This window comes from Triturus cristatus, chromosome 2_1 (genome assembly GCF_964204655.1).
Source record: "Triturus cristatus chromosome 2_1, aTriCri1.1, whole genome shotgun sequence".
In the NCBI taxonomy this organism is placed as follows: domain Eukaryota; kingdom Metazoa; phylum Chordata; class Amphibia; order Caudata; family Salamandridae; genus Triturus; species Triturus cristatus.
The window spans coordinates 151,490,694-151,513,067 of NC_140581.1; the positions used below are offsets into that span (position 1 = coordinate 151,490,694).

General features: G+C 40.9%; 1 protein-coding gene across 1 annotated transcript in view; it reads left to right on the top strand.

Annotated features, from left to right (window-relative positions):
- The window catches only part of PIK3C3 (phosphatidylinositol 3-kinase catalytic subunit type 3), an 855,016-nt gene that overhangs the window by 488,444 nt on the left and 344,198 nt on the right, over positions 1-22,374 (top strand). The window contains exons 16-19 of the mRNA XM_085629033.1: positions 10,000-10,131; positions 13,844-13,972; positions 17,743-17,812; positions 20,738-20,802. Of these exons, the coding sequence (XP_085485159.1) occupies positions 10,000-10,131; positions 13,844-13,972; positions 17,743-17,812; positions 20,738-20,802 (396 nt within the window). The remainder of the gene's footprint in view (positions 1-9,999; positions 10,132-13,843; positions 13,973-17,742; positions 17,813-20,737; positions 20,803-22,374) is intronic.

The window sequence follows — 22,374 nt, forward strand, 5'->3', positions numbered from 1 at the left end:
TGCAACTCTCTTCGTTGCCCCCGTTTCACGTTCCCCACCTTTGTTTCTCAGTGCGAGAGACAGAAAATGGCGGCCGACACTTCCTGATTTCGACCGATTTGAATGTTTACAGTCATGTAACCACCAATCAGAATTGAGCTCGCGCACGGCACCGTACGCGTACGGTAAGCTTACGGTAAGCGCACGGAGCGCGCTTACAGATATATATATTGATTTAAATGCTATTTTCTCAGGACCTACTGAACAGATTTACACCAGACCTACAAAAGGCACTTCCTTGACCTGAGGACTACCTCTCTGCCAAATTTCAAGTAATTCTGTTCAGCCGTTCGGGCTGTAGCTGTGTCTAAAGGTCCTATGGAAAAATGCATGGGGAAAACGCGTTTTGGGACCCCCCTTTTTTCTCAGCCCCCGCTTGACGAATCCCCCCGAGACTTTCAGGGTAGGAGCGGAGCGTAGCGCCCCATTAGTTTTGAAAATTTCGCGAGGATTCGTCGACCGGCGCCAAAGTTATTCCAAATAGAATGTTGCGGATTTCATATGGAAGCAGGGTCCTAACTATAACTATCTACTGGCGACCGCCAGTAGATAATATATATATAAATATAGATATATTCACAGAAAAAATCATAGGTTTCAGGGGTGTTATAGTTAGCTGCCCATTTCACTCGTACAAAACCATAGAAATTCCTCTGTTATAGTTAGTTCTGCTAACTATAACTCGCGCGCCCGCAATGCACTGCTGATGATGTCACATATTGCATCATTCATGACATGGTCAGTGACATTACTGATGACATCACTGATGACATCTCAAATGACATCACTGATGACATCATCCCCTGAATGTGGTTTAGTTTGAAATTTAAATATGTATTATATATATACCAATCTGTATTGAAGATTGAGTGGATATATAACTGTCTGGATGGAGGATTTAGTAGCTAGCTGTCTGACTGTCTTTTTAAGTGAGTAATTAAAAGTGTCTCACTTAATACATGGATTAGTAACTAAACTATGTGAATGTGTGCAGCACTGTCTCTGTTGTTGTATAACATGCTGCCTCAGTTAGTCACTAACTACATGAGTGTGTATATTAGTTATTGATTAGTTGGGTGAGTATTTGTATGGGACACTGAGATTGTGTGTGGTTGGATGGGGTGTGTGTAACTCTATGCATAGATGTGTGAATGGTGGATTGACTAGGTGTATAGGTTTAAGAGTGCATTTGGAAACAGTTGTTTGGGTGACTGAGTGTATTTATTTGTGTGTTGGTGAGCGAATATATGTTTTAGTTGTACATCTTCAACAAAGTAAATAAAATAAAAGTCATTGTATGTGAGAGTTGGTGTATATAAATAAGTTTGTGTAAGAGTCAGTGATTGTGAGAGTAAATATATGAATGAGTGTATAATTGTAATGGTGCTTTTTTAACATATTAACGATGAGTTACTATGTGTTTGAATAAATGAGGTGTCGTTGGATAATTGTGTAAGTGAGTAAATTTAAGTGCAATACATTTCTTTCATGAGTGAGTAGGATGACTGCATTACCGACTAAGATGACTGCTGATGTGTCAATGTCTATATATGTGTATAAGTGCATTTGATAGTGTTCTATTAATTAATGACTGCATGTATAGATGATTCTGTTGTTGAATGGGTAGTTGTGTGTGTAGACTTAGGAATCAGTGAGTGGGTATGTAGTAACTGGTATTGGTGTGTCAATGGTTTCAAATATGGCACTCTGTATTTTACAGTAAGTGATGAAAGGTTATACTAGTGTATGATGTGGTGTATCGGATTGTCAAGTGGATGATGTCATCAGTGATGTCATTTGAGATGTCATCAGTGATGTCATCAATGATGTCACTGACCATGTCATGAATGATGCAATATGTGACATCATCAGCAGTGCATTGCGGGCGCGTGAGTTATAGTTAGCAGAACTAACTATAACGGAGGAATTTCTATAGTTTTGTACGAGTGAAATGGGCAGCTAACTAGAACACCCCTGAAACCTATGTTTTTTTCTGTGAATTTCTAAGGTTTTTTAAATGCTAATTTCTAACTATAACGTCTCTGAAACCTATGTTTTTTTCAGTGAATTTCAAAGGTTTTTTAAATGCTAACTTTTAAGTGTGATAGTAGTTATATCTATTTTTTTGTACTGATTTTCTACAGTTTTTTAACTGTTTATTTATAAATATTTTATTCATTAAATAACATTATATATTTTTCTGAAAATTGCAAAAATACATTTTTTAATTAAAACTGAAATATTGATTAATTTTCTTGTTTTCATTTTAATATATTTGTATCATTTTCTTAAAAAAAGAAAAATCAAATTTTTTTCTCAGTCGCGCACGCAAAGTGTACACATCATGGTGGGTGCGCGCATTCTAGCCGCCATTTTAGAAAAGTCATGAACGATCCGCGTATGGTGTGCGACGGCTGCGTGTTTTTCAGTTACATCATATACATTTAATATCACGTGATATGCGTGATTGGTATGCGACCAGTCTGCGACTCCTGCTCCCGCGCATTCGCGACACATGCGCATTATGGTACGAGATGTTTGCGCGCTTGCGGGTCCTGCGTGACATCATATACGTGCTGGGGCGCGCTGGGTGCGCGACTACCGCAAAAGAAATTTATGTTCCAAAATGATATGTATGTGTCTTTAATATACATATTAAGGCAAGAGATTATGTAAGATATACATCAAAATAATATATTTGTACTTATAAGAAACTTATATTATTTTTAAATATATTTTCGCGAAGTCGGGTGCGTGCGTCGTGAGTGCAGAAAACCAGATCAGCAGAGCTGCTGTAGAGGCAGAGAACCAGGTCAGCAGAGCTGCTCTAGAGCCTAAGAATGAGGTCAGCAGAGCTGCTCTAGAGTCAGAGAACCAGGTCAGCAGAGCTGCTGTAGAGCCAGAGAAACCAGGTCAGCAGAGCTGCTTTAGAGGGAGAGAACCAGGTCAGCAGAGCTGCTTTAGATCCAGAGAACCAGGCCAGCAGAGCTGCTTTAGAGCCAGAGAACCAGGTTAGCAGAGCTGCTTTAGAGCCAGACAACCAGGTCAGCAGAGCTACTCTAGAGCCAGAGAACCAAATCAGCAGAGCTGCTTTAGAGCCATAGAACCAGGTCAGCAGAGCTGCTTTAGAGCCAGAGAACCAGGTCAGTAGAGCTGCTCTAGAGCCCAAGAACCAGGTCAACAGAGCTGCTCTAGAGCCAGAGAACCAGGTCAGCAGAGCTGCTGCAGAGCCAGAGAAACCAGGTCAGCAGAGCTGCTTTAGAGGGACAGAACCAGGTCAGCAGAGCTTCTATAGAGCCAGCGAACCATGTCAGCAGAACTGCTTCAGAGCCATAGAACTGGGCCAATGAAGCTGCTTTAGAGCCAGAGAACCAGGTCTGCAGAGCTGTTGTAGAGCCAGAGAACTAGATCAGCAGAGCTGCTCTGTAGCATAAGAACTAGGTCAGCAGAGCTGCTCTAGAGCCAGAGAACTAGGTCAGCAGACCTGCTGTAGAGCCAGAGAAACCAGGTCAGCAGAACTGCTTTAGAGAGAGAGAACCAGGTCAGCAGAGCTGCTTTAGAGCCAGAGAACCAGGTCAGCAGAGCTGCTCTAGCTGACACTGACTGACTGACACTGACTGACTGACTGACACTGACTGACACTGATTGACACTGACTGACACTGACTGACTGACACTGATTAACTGACACTGACTGACTGACACTGATTGACTGACACTGACTGACTGACTGACACTGATTGACGGACACTGACAGACTGACTGACACTGACTGACTGACATTGACTGACACTGACTGACTACTCTCTACTACTCTACTACTGACTCTCTACTACTCTACTACTCTCTCTATACTACTCACTCTCTACTAAACTCTACTACTCACTCTCTACTACTCTACTACTCACTCTCTACTACTCACTCGCTACTACTCTCTACTACTCACTCTCTACTACTCACGCTCTACTACTCTCTACTACTCACTCTACTACTCTCTACTATTCACTCTCTACTACTCACTCTCTACTACTCACTCTACTACTCATTCACTACTACTCTCTACCACTCACTCTCTACTACACTCTCTACTACTCTCTCTCTCTACTACTCTCTACTACTACTACTCTCTACTATTCACTCTCTACTACTCACTCTCTACTACTCTCTACTACTCACTCTACTACTCTCTGCTGCTCTCTAGCACTCACTCTCTACTGCTCTACTACTCACTCTCTACTACTCTCTACTACTCACTCTCTACTACTCACTCTACTACTCTACTACTCACTCTCTACTATTCACTCTCTACTACTCACTCTCTACTACTTGCTCTCTACTACTCACTCTCTACTACTCACTCTACTACTCGCTCTCTACTACTCTCTACTACTCACTCTACTACTCACTCTCTACTACTCTACTACTCTCTCTGCTACTCACTCTCTACTACTCTACTACTCTCTACTACTCGCTCTACTACTCACTCTCTACTTTTCTCTACTACTCACTCTACTACTCTCTCTCTACTACTCACTCTCTACTACTCACTCTCTACTACTCACTCTACTACTCTATACTACTCACTCTGTACTACTCTCTACTACTCATTCTCTACTACTCACTCTCTACTGCTCACTCTCCACTACTGATTCTCTACTACTCGCTCTCAACTACTCTCTACTACTCACTCTACTACTCACTCTCTACTACTCTCTCTACTTCTCACTCTCTACTACTCTCTCTACTACTCACTCTCTACTACTACACACGCTCTACTACTTGCTCTCTGCTACTCGCTCTCTACTACGCACTCTAATACTCACTCTCTACTACTCACTCTCTACTACTCCACTACTCTCTACTACTCACGCTGTACTACTCTACTACTCTCTACTACTCTCTCTATACTACTCACTCTCTACTACTCACTCTCTACTACTCTCTACTACTCACTCTGCTACTCACTCTCTACTACTCACTCTGCTACTCACTCTCTACTACTCACTCTCTACAACTCACTCTACTACTCACTCTCTACTACTCTCTACTACTCACTTTCTACTACTCTCTACTACTTTCTACTACTCACTCTACTACTCACTTTCTACTACTCTCTACTACTCACTCTCTAATACTCACTCTCTAATACTCACTCTCTACTACTCACTCTCTACTACTCACTCTACTACTCTCTACTACTCACTCTCTGATACTTTCTCTACTACTCTCTACTACTCACTCTCTACTCTCTATTACTCGCTTTCTACTCTCTACCTCTCTCTCTACTACTCTCTACCTCTCTACCTCTACACCTCTACACCTCTACCTATACACCTCTACACCTCTCTGTACATGCACACATATGCATTTATATATATGTATGTGTATATATATATACATATATAAACATATAAATATAATCTGCATATCTATATATATATAAATTAATGCAAACATATACATATACATATATGCATACATATGCATGGTATGTATATGAAAGTTTGAAAAACTCTAATACAAGCAAAGCTAAAAAGCCACCTAATTACAAACAGAATTGCTTTAACTTAAACGAGGGTGAGACCTATTGCATTTTCAATGCTTGTTTACTTTGATTCCATCAAGAAGGCATTCAGATGTCACACATTTTCCATAAATTCTGAATGGTAGCACTCTAGTTGCTCATTAGATCACTGTAGTAAAGCTACTGCTCACCAGGGAAGTCTGCTGCTGGTATTGAAAGTGCATGTTTCAGTCTGCATGGCAGAATTTTTTAATGAAATAGAAGAGGATTTGAGAAGTCACTCAAAATGGGCCCTAATTTTTCTTTTTTCCTCACTAATCATAATTTCTATGGCAAAATGAACCTCCTCATTGTGTTGCTTTTAAATTAAACTACTCACTCTCTACTACTCACTCGCTACTACTCCCTACTACTCTCTACCACTCACTCTCTACTACTCTACTACTCACTCTCTACTACTCTCTCTCTACTACTCCCTCTCTACTACTCACTCTACTACTCTCTACTACTCACTCTCTACTACTCTCTCTCTTCTACTCCCTCTCTACTACTCACTCTACTACTCACTCTCTACTACTCACTCTCTACTACTCTACTACTCTCTACTACTCTCTACTACTCACTCTCTACTACTCACTCTCAACTACTCACTCTACTACTCTTATCTACTACTCACTCTCTACTACTCTCTACTACTCACTCTACTACTCTCTACCACTCACTCTCTACTACTCTCTCTCTCTACTACTCACTCTCTACTACTCACTCTACTACTCTCTCTGCTACTCACTCTCTACTACTCTCTCTCTACTACACACTCTCTACTACTTGCTCTCTACTACTCACTCTACTACTCACTCTACTACTCACTCTCTACTACTCCCTACTACTCACTTTACTACTCACTCTCTACTACTCTCTACTACTCATTCTCTACTACTCCACTACTCTACTAATCACCCTCTACTACTCTCTCTACTACTCTATACTACTCTATACTACTCACTCTCTACTACTCTCTACTACTCACTCTCTACTACTCTCCCTACTGCTCACTCTACTACTCATTCTCTACTACTCATTCTCTACTACTCATTCTCTACTACTCTCTCTCTGCTACTCAGTCTCCACTACTCACTCTCTACTACTCTCTACTACTCACTCTCTAATACTCACTCTCTACTACTCACTCCCTACTACTCTCTACTACTCCCTCTACTACTCACTCTCTACTACTCTCTACTTCTCACTCTCTACTACTCTCTACTACTCACTCTCTACTACTCACTCTACTACTCTCTCCTACTCACTCTCTGCTACTCTCTCTACTACTCACTCTCTATTACTCATCCTCTACTCTCTACCTCTCTACCTTTCTCTACCTCTCTCTCTACTACTCTCTACCTCTCTACCTCTACCTCTCTACCTCTACGTCTCCACCTCTACACCTCTACCTCTCTACCTCTCTCTACCTCTCTCTACATGCACATATATGCATATGCATTTATATATATGTATGTGTATATATATATACATACATATATAAGCGCATTTCTATATAAATACAAATATAAATGTATATATACATATATGCATGTTATGTACATGAAATTTTGAAAAACACTAATAAAAGCAAAGCTAAAAAGCCACCTAATTACAAACAGAATTGCTTTAACTTAAACGAGGGCGAGACCTATTGCATTTTCAATGCTTGTTTACTTTGGTTCCATCAAGAAGGCATTCAGATGTGACACATTTGCCATAAATTCTGAATGGTAGCACTCTAGTTCCTCATTAGATCACTGTAGCAAAGCTACTGCTCACCAGGGAAGTCTGCTGCTGGTATTCAAAGTGCATGTTTCAGTCTGCATGTCAGAACTTTTTAATGAAATAGAAGAGGATTTGAGAAGTCAAAATGTGCCCTAAGTTTTCTTTCTGCAGCACTAATCATAATTTCTATGGAAAAATGAACCCCCTCATTTTGTTCCTTTGTAAATTAAATGTTTTAAATGTTACCACTTTATTCCAATCAAGATGGCTTCAGGTGTGCCATACCTTTGTCATAAGTAAGACTGTTAGCGCTCTAGTTGTTCTTTAAAACACTGTGGGATTTCTGTCATTGGGCTATACTTGGGCTACATCTCGGTGATATTTGTGCTACATTTGGGCTCTTTTGTCTCTGGTGGCCATCTTGGGAGACTTGTTATGAAGTTTCCCAATTTCCTCATTTACTGCAGTCTCCTCAGTAGGCATACTGTCAGTTTTTTACTTTGATTCAATGACGAAGGCATTCAGATGTGTCACACATTTGCCATAAATTCAGAATGTTAGCACTCTAGTTGCTCATTAGATCACTGTAGTAAAGCTACTGCTCACCAGGGAAGTCTGCTGCTGGTATTGAAAGTGCATGTTTCAGTCTGCATGTCAGAATTCTCTAATGAAATAGAAGAGGATTTGAGAAGTCACTCAAAAGGTGCCCTACTTTTTCTTTCTGCAGCACTAATCATACATTCTATGGCAAAATGAACCCTCTCATTTTGTTCCTTTTTAAATTAAATGTTTTAAATGTTACCACTTTATTCCAATCAAGATGGCTTCAGGTGTGCCATACCTTTGTCATAAGTAAGACTGTTAGCGCTCTAGCTGTTCTTTGGAACACTCTGGGAAGCTGCAGTAGAACACAAAGGAATCAACTGACAGTCTCTGCCCTTGTTGGATGTACATGTTTTACTGAGAATGTCAGACTTCATTCTCACATGACTGAGAAAGATAATGTGAATTTACAGAAAATATGCTCTCAGTTTAGCTTATAGATCACCTTCCAAACCTCTGTGGGAAAAGCATGTGAAAATAGTTTTCTCTCAAACATGATTGATGATATCCCAGCAGAAGGCTTTTTCACATGGTAAAATCACCTTAGAACATACCACAATTCCTAAAATGAGTATGGTACCATCAACAAATGATTTATAATGTAACTAAAGTCTTAAAACCTTCTATTAACTGCAATGCTTTTTAATGAGGTGCTATCATGTATATTGGTCCCAAGATGGCTGCCAACACTTCTTGGATGAAGTGCTGACAGCCAATCAGATCTCACAATGAGATGTGTGGTTAGGCTCCGCCCAGATATATATATGATTTTACTTTTGATTTTCTCAGGAACTACTGAACGGATTTACACCATATATGCAAAAGGCACATGGCTGACCTGAGGACTACCTCTTTGCCAAATTTCAAGTAATTCTGTTCAGCCGTTCGGGCTGTACCTTCGACTAAAGGTCCTATGGGAAAATGCATGGGGAAAACGCGTTTTGGGACCCCCCTTTTTTCTCAGCCCCCGCTTAACGAATCACCCCGAGACTTTCAGGGTAGGAGGTGAGCGGAGCGCCCCATTAGTTTTGAAAATTTCATGAACATAAGTCAACCGGTGCCAAAGTTATTCAAAATAGAATTTTCAGATTTCCTATGGGAACTCGGTCCTAACTGTAACTATCTACTGGCGACCGCCAGTAGATAATATATATATATATTTAAAGATGTAACGAAAAGCACTCTCCTATGCGATGTTTTGCCTTCTAGGTTCCCATTCCCATATGACACAAACTTGAAGTGCTCTCCCTGTTTTCATAGCGCTGTTCCTTGAGGTTGCAGATTAGTTATGCTAATGCTGTCTGTTCCACTGACGCAGGTTCCATGTTCCTGCCGCCCAAGATGTTAGCTCAGTGTTGGATTTTTTTTCTAGGACAGCTAGTGACAACACAGTTCGCCCAACTAATAAATAAAACTTCTGCTAACAAAAAAAACTGACCTGTTTGCTTTGTCAACACTTGTTTGAAATGTTAAATTAATTAACTACCCTTCGATCTGAGCCTTAAGTGGTTGCTGGTTAGCAAAGTATTTAGAACACTTGGGTGTGCAAAGAGCCATTTCAGCCATTCGGGTTCGCAGAATTTTACCCGTGAATCTTGAATTTGTATTGCAGTGAGCTTTCATTGTTCGGCAGTCATAAATGAAGAGTTGGGGTCATGTTTGTTGGTGTCCATGAGTGAGTCAACCTGCAAAGGGAGGTCTGCGACCCCAAACCTTTAGGTTTACGGCTAATCCTATTACTTTCAGGGCATTTAGGGCCAACCCGCACAGTGGCCCTACTATTAAGAAACATTTATCCTCACAAAAAGCTAAACTTGTTTGCTTAGCTAATGCTAGGTTAAGTTTTGTAAGCTACAGATTTGCATAAACAATTGTCATGTTAAAAAAAAAACTGTGTACTGATGAGCCAGTTATTTCGCATGTTTTGTTAATCTCTGCATTTGAATGGCCGCCCAGCTGTGGAAATGCGTTGCAGTTACTGAATCTTTGAAGGCTTTGCCATCTGCTTATCCAATATGGCTTTGTATTATTATTGTGTACTTGTCTGTCTGTTCTTCTCGATAGAACGAAAAGCTGCAGGCTCTCCTGGGAGACAATGAAAAAATGAACCTAGCAGATATGGAACCCATCCCGCTGCCCCTAGAACCGCAGGTGAAAATTAAGGGCATCTTTCCTGAGACAGCCACATTGTTTAAGGTTAGTAAAACATTGGTCACGGCTCGGATATGGCCATTGAACCATAGACTGTAACCACAGGCATGGAATGTTGCTTTTTTGGTTTCCCTAACTAGTTGCGTCATACACAGATGATAGTGATGCTGAATGCTGGTGAATTTATTACTGTCCCTGAACATAGCTGCCCTTCCTGCTTTCAAAGGCAGCTTTTTCCTCTGATCTTCTGAAACCTCTCCTCCTTCCTCGCAAGAGAGGCAAGCGCACAGCACCTTCTTCCGTCTCTCCCCTGTTGTTAGCTAGAACATTGTTGGGATGGCCCATGGTCCTTTCTGGCTGCTCTGTGAAAACTCTGAACTACTATTGTCTGGCTTCTCTTTTAAGGAGAACTGCCCAAAGATTATTTTTAAAGTCCTTTACATGGACATCTTTTGACAAAGATGTTGAAAGGGTATTGCTGAGTATGGATGTGGATAGTGGAGAAGTGTTCTTCAGTATATGAGGCCTTACGGTTAAAAACTATGTCCGCTGTGTCTGTTTTTTTGAAATTGTTTTGTGAACCCTGTTATGTAGATTCACTCTGGATTAGTAACAATAGAACCGATGGGTGAAACTCACTATATTTCTAAAAATCAAAAATGTCAAAACCTGCCAGCTGGCATGTCTTTTCCTTGTGGATTGGATCTCTTCGGGTGTCAAAGATGGCTGCCTTTTAGTCGCCTGTTTCGAACCAGTGTCTGTGCCTTGTCCAGGAGATAGTCCTATTTGATAGAAGTGTAAAGTTGCAGAAGTTCGGGGTGTTCAAGCATTCACCAGTAAATAATGGATTCCTTTGGGTCTTATCTTCTCAATCTCTCTCTGGTCAAGCTTTGGCCTCTTTAGTACAGTAGTTTTCATGAATTACTTTTTGGACAAAGTAGTTATTGATGATAACCTACAAGTTGTACCCAGGCATCTTGCAGCCTAGAGGTGCTATTAAGAAACACTTATTGGAGTACTCATATTTCTATTACCCGTGATTTATTATCCATTTTGAAAATAATTAAATTAATCTGCTTATGCTTAGACGCCGTTCTTAACAACAGGATAGTCACGTTCCTGGCTGACTTTCCTTACATCTCTTTTCACTCTTTTGACTGAGTAGCCAAGAGCAGCTAATTTAAAGGAAGGCCAAGCACTGGATAGGAAGATAGTATATTAATTCTCCATGCCTTCCAAGCATGGAGACCTACATTCAGGCTCCTCTTTTGAGTTTGGAAACAAACAAGCTGACAGAAAACAACCCACGTGGGAGATGGGTGCTTTTTTACATTTTTGGTTTTTATTTTTGCAGTTTTATATAGCACAAACTCGACCCAAGGGTATTGGAGCACTTAACATGAGCACCCGATTACAGTACACAAGGTCAGATTTAAAAAAAAAATAATTAGGCACAGGGAGATTTAGTGATTTTCCCAGAATCACATGATGTTGACCCTACGCTGGGACTCAAACCTTGCTCCCCATTTCCAAAGTCGGCTGTTCTTACCTTTAGGCCACATCTCCTCCTTTTAATGGTAGAATTTTCTAAGAAGCTTGGTAGCAGTAACTATGCTAGCTGGTGTGGAGTTTGCAGGCTTGGAGAGCTCGGCATAGTGGAAAAATGGATTAAACATGACATTTCTGTGCTGACAGGTACAATGTGATGCCCGAAAGCATGTTCAAAGAACAATAATTTGGTTACTTTGCTGTAAAATATGAAATGGGTAAGCCTAAGACATTTAGGTCATTGATCACAAATAGCTTATTTGTTTGACCTTTAAAATGCCCTGACATGCTCCCAGTGAGAGCTACTTGAAAAAGAAAAGAATGCTTTCCTGTTTGCTGCCATGATGAATTCCTTCCTGCCGGACAAAATATAGGGATTGTAGTCCTCAAGTGAATCTCTCTGACCAGACGGCTGCTTCAGTGCAAGCAATGATAACCGTTTGCTGACTCCCTTCTCCCCCCTCAAGATTACAGGGTTCCACTTCCTGCCTATGAAGAAGCTCCAGGGCCCTTGTTGAATGTCTCTCCTAAGGCTGGAGCGCACAGAGGTTGTTAGAACTTAGAAAGTAGTGACCTCCATACAAGAACAGTTTTTGTCCTGCTTGGTTCTCAGGAGCTGCCCGTGCAGGTAAGAGCGGTGGAACGTGGTAGAGGGGGGACTCGACAGACGACGAGGGAGAATTAATTATTTAATTAATTTTTCGTCGTCTGTTGAGTCCCCACCGCTCTTAACTGCACGGACCGCTCCTACTTGATCTATGGATCTACTCCCATGTATCTAGAAGTGCAAAATATTCCATAGCAATAGAAATCGGTGCTGCTGTAAAGAAACCCAAGATCCAGTTGGTACTGGACATTTAGCCGTGGGTTTTATACTGTAGTTATTGCAATGAGGCTCCGGGGTGAGTCCTGAGCATCTGGAGTCTTTTGAAGTAGATAAACCAAAGTTACTGGAAACATAATGAAAGATGGGTGTCAGAATAAATGAATCTCTTGAGGACTGGGATGAGGTGTAATCCTAGCCAAAAATGTTCCCACTCAGAGGCTTTTACTGCAAACTTTGAGGCTACAGTGGGAATGCTCGACATATGGATATGACTGCACGCACCCTGTATGGCCTACAGCTTCATATTGCGGTTAGAGCATCAAGCCTGCCCTACTGAGAATTTTGGACCTCCAGAAATGTATGTTTCTTTCTTTCCCAATCCATTGTTTGAGGAAAATTGGTCTCTGCGTTGTAATATCTGTAGAACACTTACGTTTAACCCAAATTAAAAGATGTCTATTCTTTGATAGGTTAGTTTTTTGTGTATAATCACCATTCTTGTTGAGGCTCTTACACCTCAGATTGCTTCAGTGTTGTTTAGGGATATGCACCCTGGGCTGGTATCTGTAGAGTTGCACATGGACTTCTCATACGTTCTACAAGAACTTCTCTTGAGTAAGCACTAGAGATGTTCATTTTGGCAAAAGTATCTTGACGAGTATCAGTGGCCTTATTTTGGTATCAATATCTACTCTCCCATTTTGAAAACGAATCTGCAGTAAATTCTATCTTGACTCGAGAGGACAAGCGGACAGATATAGCAGTACTTGAGATTTACTAAGCATTGTGACTGTTTCATATCGTTGACCCGCCCATCACTATGTTAAGGTCCTCCTGGTGAGACAAAGAGAAAAACACTAAGGTACAGGTACCTCAAATAAACATTGGGGAGGGTGTGAGCGACTGTGTCCTCATTGATATGCATATGCACTAGACTCCACTCTATTTTGGATGGCTTACAAAAGGGTCTGATCAGCTAACCCATAGCTAGAATACCCCATGAATCTGAAAGGCCAAGACCAGCATTGTAAGTCTTGTGGTATTGGAGGGCCTGGAGTGCCCTCAATTGGCACGCTACAATGCGGCTGCTGGTGCAGTGGTTCCTTTGTTGTCACTCTCAGGTTGTCCGCTGAGGTCCCATATTCATTACTGTTAAACTCAGTCATAGCTTTAGGATGGGAAAAGGTCTGCGAAAGACTGGGAATAGTTTGGAATCAAAGAGAAAAATGAAGACTAATTACCGCAGGGAGGAGACTGGAGGGTCTTGTTTTGCGTAAAAGGCCATCGGTAAATAGTCTGGACGTTTCCCTTTATGAATATGTATTTAAATCGCTGAAACCAGATGGGTAATTGAATTTACTAAAATTCACTTTTTTTCTCCAGAGTGCACTCATGCCTGCCAAGTTATTCTTTAAGACTGAAGAAGGCGGTAAATACCCCGTAATATTCAAGCATGGCGACGACTTACGGCAGGATCAGCTCATCCTTCAGATTATCTCACTCATGGACAAGGTAAGAAAGGCGTGTGCTGTCATTCTAAAGAGAACTTGTGTTGGGAGCACACGTCATTCCAACCTAAAACACAAATCTAATTACGACATTGAAGGCAAAAAGCAAACTGAGCAGATAACTGATGACGTCAAATTCTGTCTCAACGAGATGAAAGGCTGCTCCATGGGGCCCATTCAAGCAGTAGCATAGGGGTTATGTCTTGTGCATTTTGTGATTGCATAAATTGTTTTTTTTGGTATGTAGCAAGGTAAGATAAAGATGCACACGAAGTGTAAGGGTTTTTAATCATAAGGGTTTGTAAGGTCTACACAGCTTTAGCACAGTCGTGTTTTTGTGGTTTGTTGCTGCAGGTGCACCTCTTGGTAGTGAGCATTAAAAGTCAATGTGTCTTACTGGCTGAAGGCACAGTTGGAAGTTGAGCGCTTTAAGCTGGAATACTTTTGTTGGATTCACTCCTATATCACAGTTTCTGTGTTTTTCCCCTGCTATTTAATGGTCATTTGTCCTGCTATTGTACTTCCACTGTCTTGTGTGCACAGCCCTTATTTAAATTTATAAAGCGCTCTGAAGAAAATAATGGTTTATAGTGCTAATTTAAAGACCAGGGGACAGAAAAAGGTCCTATAACTATACCTGGAAAACAACTAGATCTCATCTCCTTTCATGGTTTATTAAACCACTCAGTCAGGTGTCAGTTATAGCCTGTATTCCTCTGGTATTTTACAGTCCAATATTTTCCCAGACTTTGAATAGGAAATCTATTGACACTGAAATTCTACAGTTTTGTCTCACTGAACTTATGTGACAATAGAGAGGCAAATCACTCGACAAAGTAAACAAATTACATAGCAAGGAAAGGCAAATTATACATCATTATATAGCACATTTTGTAGTATCATTAACTCGTTACTTTTAAATTTTACCACACATTGATACAGAAGGGATCCCAGCTCTGTAAAAAAATTGTAAAGATGTCTTCAGAAAGAAAACTACACGCATTCAGTTGATCCTATGAAAAATGTATTTCATCAGCATGAATGCGGTAATTCTGCATGGAAGCCCCAGGACACTATCAATCAATCACTAGCCTTATTTGATTATTTAAAAACAATCATAAAAGCACTACTATTTCATTATTTAAAAACCATCATAAAAGCACTACGTAAAAAAGAAATTAAGACCCTAAATAGAAAATACAGTACAAGAAAAATGTTAAAGAAATAGCTTTAAAGGGTCATCAAATTGTGCTTATGGATGGTCATATTTAAGAAACACAGCAAAACCAAAGGGAATGATGGACGGAGTGTTGAACATTGCAAGCACTCACCCCCAGTCAACTGATCTGGGTTTAATCCATCACCGTTCTTTAGCCCACTCTGCCACCCCAGTTCAGACATGGCCATATGCAAATCAGTCTGACCCTGTGCCTCATGGGAACAGTCCAGCCCGAACTGCCAAGCCATGTCTTCCCTGGACAGGAAACAAGCTTCCTAGGACCGGTTTCTGGCATTTCAGCCGTCTTCAGCCAGGCTTGCTTGAATCCAGTGGCAAAGTGAGCAAGGGACTCACGTCTGAGCATACCCTGCCAACTTATGGCGAACAAAGCAAAACCAAAGGGAATGATGGACGAGTGTTGAACATTGCAAGCACTCACCCCCAGTCAACTGATCTGGGTTTAATCCATCACCGTTCACCTTTGGTTTTGCTTCATATTTAAGAAACAACCTGCATTAAAACACACAAATTGTTTTGAGAGGATGCACCAAAAATATAAATAATTGTGCACCATATACTAAGCAAGCCTCCTACACTGTCTGACAGTGTTTTTTCCTCTAAAGGAGAAAGTTATATCCATCAACCAAACAGTATACCACTTCTTGACCAACAACACAACACAGTGTCAGTTTGTTTGCTCTAAAGGCTTCTGGGACTACACACATTTTACTCTGTGGAAGTACCCCATGCCATGCCATACTTGCTTATCAAAGTACATGGATGTCTTCCTCAAACCATTCATTGACCAAGTGCCATCTTACATAAGGGACACTACTGATTTCATTACCAAGATTGAAGGACAACCATTCCACCCTTGTAACCAATGGCTAGTGTTGTTTGATGTAACTTCACCATACACTCAGATCCTACAGGAGGAAGCATTAGAAGCCATGGAATACTTGGAGACACGCGTGAAGCCCAAAAGAGTCCCCACTGACTTTATATTGGAACTAGCTAGAATAGCCCTCAAGAAGAAGTACTTTAAATTTGAGGATACATTCTTCATGCAAGTCAAAGGGACTGCAATGGGATGTCCCTTCGCCCCAGAAATGGCCGTATTGTTTATGGCATTGTTCGAGGACAAATTCATCATCAACCATAATCCATATAGTGAATATATTTCACAATGGTACAGGTATATAGACGATGTCTGGTGCCTTTGGAGTGATACGAAGAACGTCTACAACAGTTTCATGAATGGTTATACATGAGACATCAAATTTACCAGCACGAAGAGCAGGACTCTCATAACGGTTCTAGATGTGGAAGTCTTTGTGCTTGACAAAAAGCTGACAACAACTTTACATCGAAAACCTACAGATAGAAATACAATACTCCATTATCAAAGCTTCCAACTGAGTAGTTTAAAGGACAACCTCCCTTATTGGCAACTATTAAGGATTTGGAGGAATTGTGCACGAAAAGATGATGTTCGAGGCATATGAGCTGCAGATTACACACTTTTGCATAGATCGCCATCTGGTGTTGGGCCCGGATGTTTGCAGTTTGTTTTTCCTCTTGGAAAGTCTTTGGCAGTCACGAGGTCGGTAGCTCCAGCCTGTCATCAGATCTGCTACTCAGATCTACTAAACCTCATACCCTTCCAACAGAGGGACCATGCCTGTCTCCCCTATAAGAGATACCACCTTTCCGTCCTGCCATAGTGATGCAAAGTTTGTATAGGAGGTTCCCCGAAACAAACCTCTATCCCTTGACCTAAGCTTCCCAATATTGCATTTTGTTTTCCCCTTTTCTTTCTGCTTTTCAGCTGCTGTAGAATCTATCCACATTGTTGAGAGCGCAGAGGTGCAAACATATAAAAACAGGATAAAGTAACTTTAATGTTCACTCAGTATGCAGTTTGTATGCATTTTTCATTAATCATCGCCATCCTTCTGAATCCATTGCCATCACTGATCAGAAAACACCTTCCAAATAGCTCCATTCGTTTTTAATTAAAGCTAAATGGTGAAGATGGCCATTGGTGCTTGACTGTGGCAAGTCACATATAACATCTGCATGGCATATGCAGAACCGACGCGCTGTATAAAAGTTTGATTGAAGCAGTGCCACCTCCAGGTGGTAGGCATAGCCACAAGAGTACCCAGACATTGATAATCGGAAAGAGCCTGCAAACAGAGTGTAAGAGGACACCATGAAGGTTTCTTTAAACTTATGCATAAAGCAAACTGCTTATAATTTGTATAGACGCATAAACAAAAACAAAGTGCATTTAGTGTTTGATACTTATTACCACTCGTTTAAAAGGAATTTGTATATGGCACTTTCGTATTGCAACAGTAAAAATAAATATTATTTTCTCCAATAAAGGCCAGATCATAGAATCCTTCAACACAGCCATACCAGCTTTGAGTTGGGCTAAAGTGATGGACTGGTACTAGGGCTCATAGGGCTTTTCTTGAGACTTGTAGATCTTGAAAGTTGTCGAACCTATATGCTGCTTTTTCTGACTCTGACTCTTCTTTCTACTGCAGCTGTTACGTAAAGAGAATCTGGATCTGAAATTGACTCCGTACAAGGTTCTGGCTACCAGTACCAAACACGGTAAGCTAAAACACATCTGCAGCCAGTTGGAAGCTTAGATTGTCAAAGCAGAGCGATGTCCTTCAACTTGATGTGATGACTCTAGGAGTGACTGACCAGCACCTCATGCACCGTACATCTTCTTCTTGTTCACTCCTACTTCCCGCGGTGTGCAGACTATTCTCTCAGAATGGTGACTGCACCGAGTAGCCCTGCTAGTCCAATCTTTTGATGAATCTGACACATATTGGACATGGGGTCCAAATAGCAGCAAGCATGTTTCGGCATATTCTACACTGCATTCATTTGAATTGTAGGTATAGCGGTTGTTTCAATTTGTGTTAAATCACCAGTGTATTTTTCATGATCACATTTATTTGCCAAACCCACTTCTAGCCACTTGTGACTGTGCTGTTTGTATTAGATTATTTTGCTGCCTGGGCCACTAAATTTCATGGATTATTTTAAAATATTAAACAATTTGTAATATTTTTGTAAGCATGGAATAGTCCTCAAAATAAATTGCATTTTTTCTTATTCAAATAAAGCTCTTGCATTATTTTTAATTGATAGCAACTGTTAGAGTTCACAGTAAATAATCTAAAATAAACTGAATGCTTTAATTGGGAAAATAGGTATTTATACACAATCTACCTTGGGATACCGGATGCTCCCTGTCATTGTTACATACATGTTAGACGTGGCATACTGGGTGTGGTTTTCCCCTAACGTTTTGCCTTCAGACTTGTTTTTCCTAACTTCACTTTGGCTAGCCTTAGGATCTACGCACCCTACCCCTGCTAACCATCGGTAAAGTGCTTGTGCTCTCTCCTTTCATCATGTTGAATTGGCTTATACCCAATTGGCATATTTAATTTACTTGCAAGTCCCTAGTAAAGAGGTACCACCTGTGCACAGGGCCTGTAAATTAAATACAACTAGTGGGCCTGCAGCACTGATTGTGCCACCAACTTAAGAAGCACTTTAAACATGTTGTAGGCCTGTCATTGCAGAGCCTGTGTGTGTACAGTTTTAATCTGCTATTTTGACCTGGCAAATTTAAACATTTTGCTAGGCCCAAACCTACCATGTTAATACATATATTTACCCCTAAGGTAGGCCCTGGACCAGTGGTTAATTTGTAAAATAAAAATAAAAAAGTGCCAAGGCCCTCATAAACAGGCCACTGAAGTTTGCACTTCCCATTGCCCCTGCTATTGTTTCCATCAACAGTACCAACACAAGTGCTAACCATCACACACTACAGGTGTGAAAATTCAGACTATTCCAGGCCACACAAAGCTATAAGAATTGCTTGGGCGACCAGGTATTAGTAATTTTTAATGTATATTGAATTACTAAACAACTGTGCTCATGTCAAAAAAATTAGATTAACAGTACCACCATGTGGCACAGTGTCATAAGTGATAGTATTGACAACTAAGCGCTGCCCTGTACATCCCCAAGGGCAAGGTGCAGTGTATTTAAAAAAGTTGGTCATGTACTTTTAAATTTTACATGGCCTGATAGTGAAAAACTCTTAAATTTGTTTTTCACTACTGCAAAGTCAACCTCTCTCATGGGATGAAATTAGAATTGTCTTATTACATTTTATAAGTAAAATGTCTAAATGGGAACAGGTAATATCCTCATGTTTAGTATCTCTTGTATCGCAATTTAAAATCCTAACGCATGGTGAAGTCTGATCTTAAATTAGAATTCTGAAAATGGCACTTTTAGAAAGTTGGCATTTCCTTGCCATAGCCATTTGGTGTCTGTGGGACACATGAATGGGTGTGGGTGACAATTGAGCTTTCCTCTTAGACAGCCACACACAATGGGAGATTAGGTGTGAGTGGAGGGGTGATCACTGGCAGGATGGAAGGGAAGAGATGGGCCAACCCCACTAACACTTGAATACGCTGTGTCCTGTCTCCACACAAAGGAGATAAACTGTAGTTATTCTGGAGCCAGTGCCAGGAAGCCAAGGTGCCTGTGCTCTTCAAAGGCAAGCCTCTCGAAGCTTCTCCCCACTTCAAAGGCACAACTGTGTATAAAAACGGGAACTCTGACACCAACTCTTCAGTACACTTTTGGACCTGTGGACACTCTGCCAGGAAGGACTGCTGTGCTGCTACACGGACTGACACTCTGCGGGACTGCTGCTCTGAAGCATCTGATGTTCTGCTGTCCTCGCATTGCAGCCTCACTGCATCTCGGTATCGACCTATCGCTTCGGCTGCATGATGCATCTTCAACATGGATCATCATAAAGCTCACGAGCCAGGATTTATAGTACTTCATTCAGCAATACTTACAAGGTCATTGTAACTGGCAAATGCTCCATCGCGGTAGGCCTGTACTTGTGACTTTATCCCAGTCCAGCTCAGCCAGATATCCACAGTTGATACTTTCTGCTTTTTGGCGCTATTTTCACTAAAATCTATAAAATTGCATATCTCCGGTTGTACTAATTTGATTTTTGTTGTTTTGGTCTTGTTTTATTTATTAAGTAAAGCTCTATATTCAAACTAGGCGTGGGATCCTTTTTGTGTGGTATTTTCACTTTTTCTGTTTGAAGTGTTGCACAAATACTTTACACATTGCCTCCAAGTTAAGCCTGACTTCGCTGTGCCAAGCTACCAGAGGGTTGAGCACAGGTTACTTTTGGATTTGCTTGTGCCTCCCCCTGACAAGGATTGTGGTTGCTGCTTGAGCAGGCCTCACACCTTTGTCAACCAATAACCCATTTTCTCACAATACATTATCAATCTCTTCGGGTTAGTTAAAAGGAAGAGTGAAATCTGACATACAATCGTACCGTTTTTGTTCTGCATGTTTGTCTTGTGGTTGTACGTATTTTAATTGCTGATAAATTTAAGACATAAATTGTAGTGTTTTTAAAATTCCCAGTTGAATTAAACAAATTTTACTTTTACTTTTCAGGTTTTATGCAGTTCATTCCATCCGTACCTGTAGCTGAAGTTCTTGCCACTGAAGGAAGCATGCAGGTAAAATCTATATTGGTCTGAGCTGAAGACACAGAAGCTGACTTTTCATGACTAGCATAAAGCCATTTAAACATTTGAATCAATAAGGGCGGAATGTCCTAATTAAAGAGAGCCTGCCATTAATAATAGGGAGATCAAAAACTCAAACAGATCGCACATGTTTTTCCCTCCCTCCTTTCCCCTCCCTCCTCAGTTCCTGCTGTCCAGGCATCTCACAGTTACTTCCTTGACACTAGGGTGATGGGGTCAGAGGAATGGAAGGTCTTAGTTCTGTGTGCCTCATCTGCCCTTATTTTCTGTGAACGTTGTCTGATTGCCTCTGTGAGCAATTCACGATGACCGGAAGGAAATGGAGAAAATATTTTTTGCCTTCAGTGTCAGGAGTGAGGTTGCCCTGCTCGGGTGTAGGAACATATGTTTTAAAGTCTGGTAGCAAAAAAAGTGAAGTGTTGTTTCCTGGTTTCTTTGCCTTGAGAAGTCCCCTGTTAACGTAGGATTGAGTTTCTGCAGCTGTGGATGAAGCATGCGCTGCTGCAGAAGGTATGTTTTTCCATCAGGTAATGTGACTTCTTGATGTGCTTGTATGTGATAAATGGAGACTCGATAGCCTTGCATATGACTAATAAAGGCTTGCATATGATGAATGAAGGCTTGTAATTGTATGGATGCTGGAGGTAGGAGCCGCAGCAGATGCCTGGATGTAGTGTTAATATGATCATACTTACATTCGATCAAGGTGCATTGTATTAGTGTGTAGGGCATTGTCTCCATTATAGTACAGTAGGACAAGACCATCTGCAGTGGATCCAGTGGGCGGTATTTGGAGTGAAGAGTTGGATCCAGTACAGGAGGCTGACGTGAACATTGCTTCATGTGCAGAAACATTTTCAATTCCACTGTACCTGTCATGTCTTAACAAGATATGACTTATCCCTCCCTAGTGCTGTCTGCTTGCGAATGTCACCTCTCTCTTAACATGGCCTGTGTGAGAGGCAGGCTTAGTATATGATGTTCACTTATGTAAGTGGGCTCCCTGCACTAATGCAGACAACCCTTATGGTTATTTTAGTGGTCTTAGACAACCTTAGAAAGCTCTCTAAGTGTTAGTTGTGGAGAGCAGCCTTCAGGCTTAGCCCAGAAGGTGTGTAAAGCATCTTGTTTTACTAGAATGTAATCTTATTGGTATTGATTAAGTGAAAAAGAACCACACAATGTATTTATAAAAAAATATATTTATCATAAGACACTCACTAACACATAGAGATATCTCCTACCGGGAGATATACACAATGCACATACTACTTTGCAATAGAAACACATAAGTAGCCCGGAATACACAGTGGACCCCAGAGGGAGACCAAACCATATGCTAAAATAGTGGTATGCGAACCACGACTCGAGTCAACACAGTACCCAAAGGACTTAGAAGTGCGGAGGACCCAAGGAGCCACCCATGGTGAGTATCTAGGAAACCCACTGAGGTCGTGTGCAGTGTGGGAACACGACCACATTCTCCGTACAAATCAACGTGTAAGTCGCAGTTGCAATTTTAAAGAAAAAGGACTCTTCCCA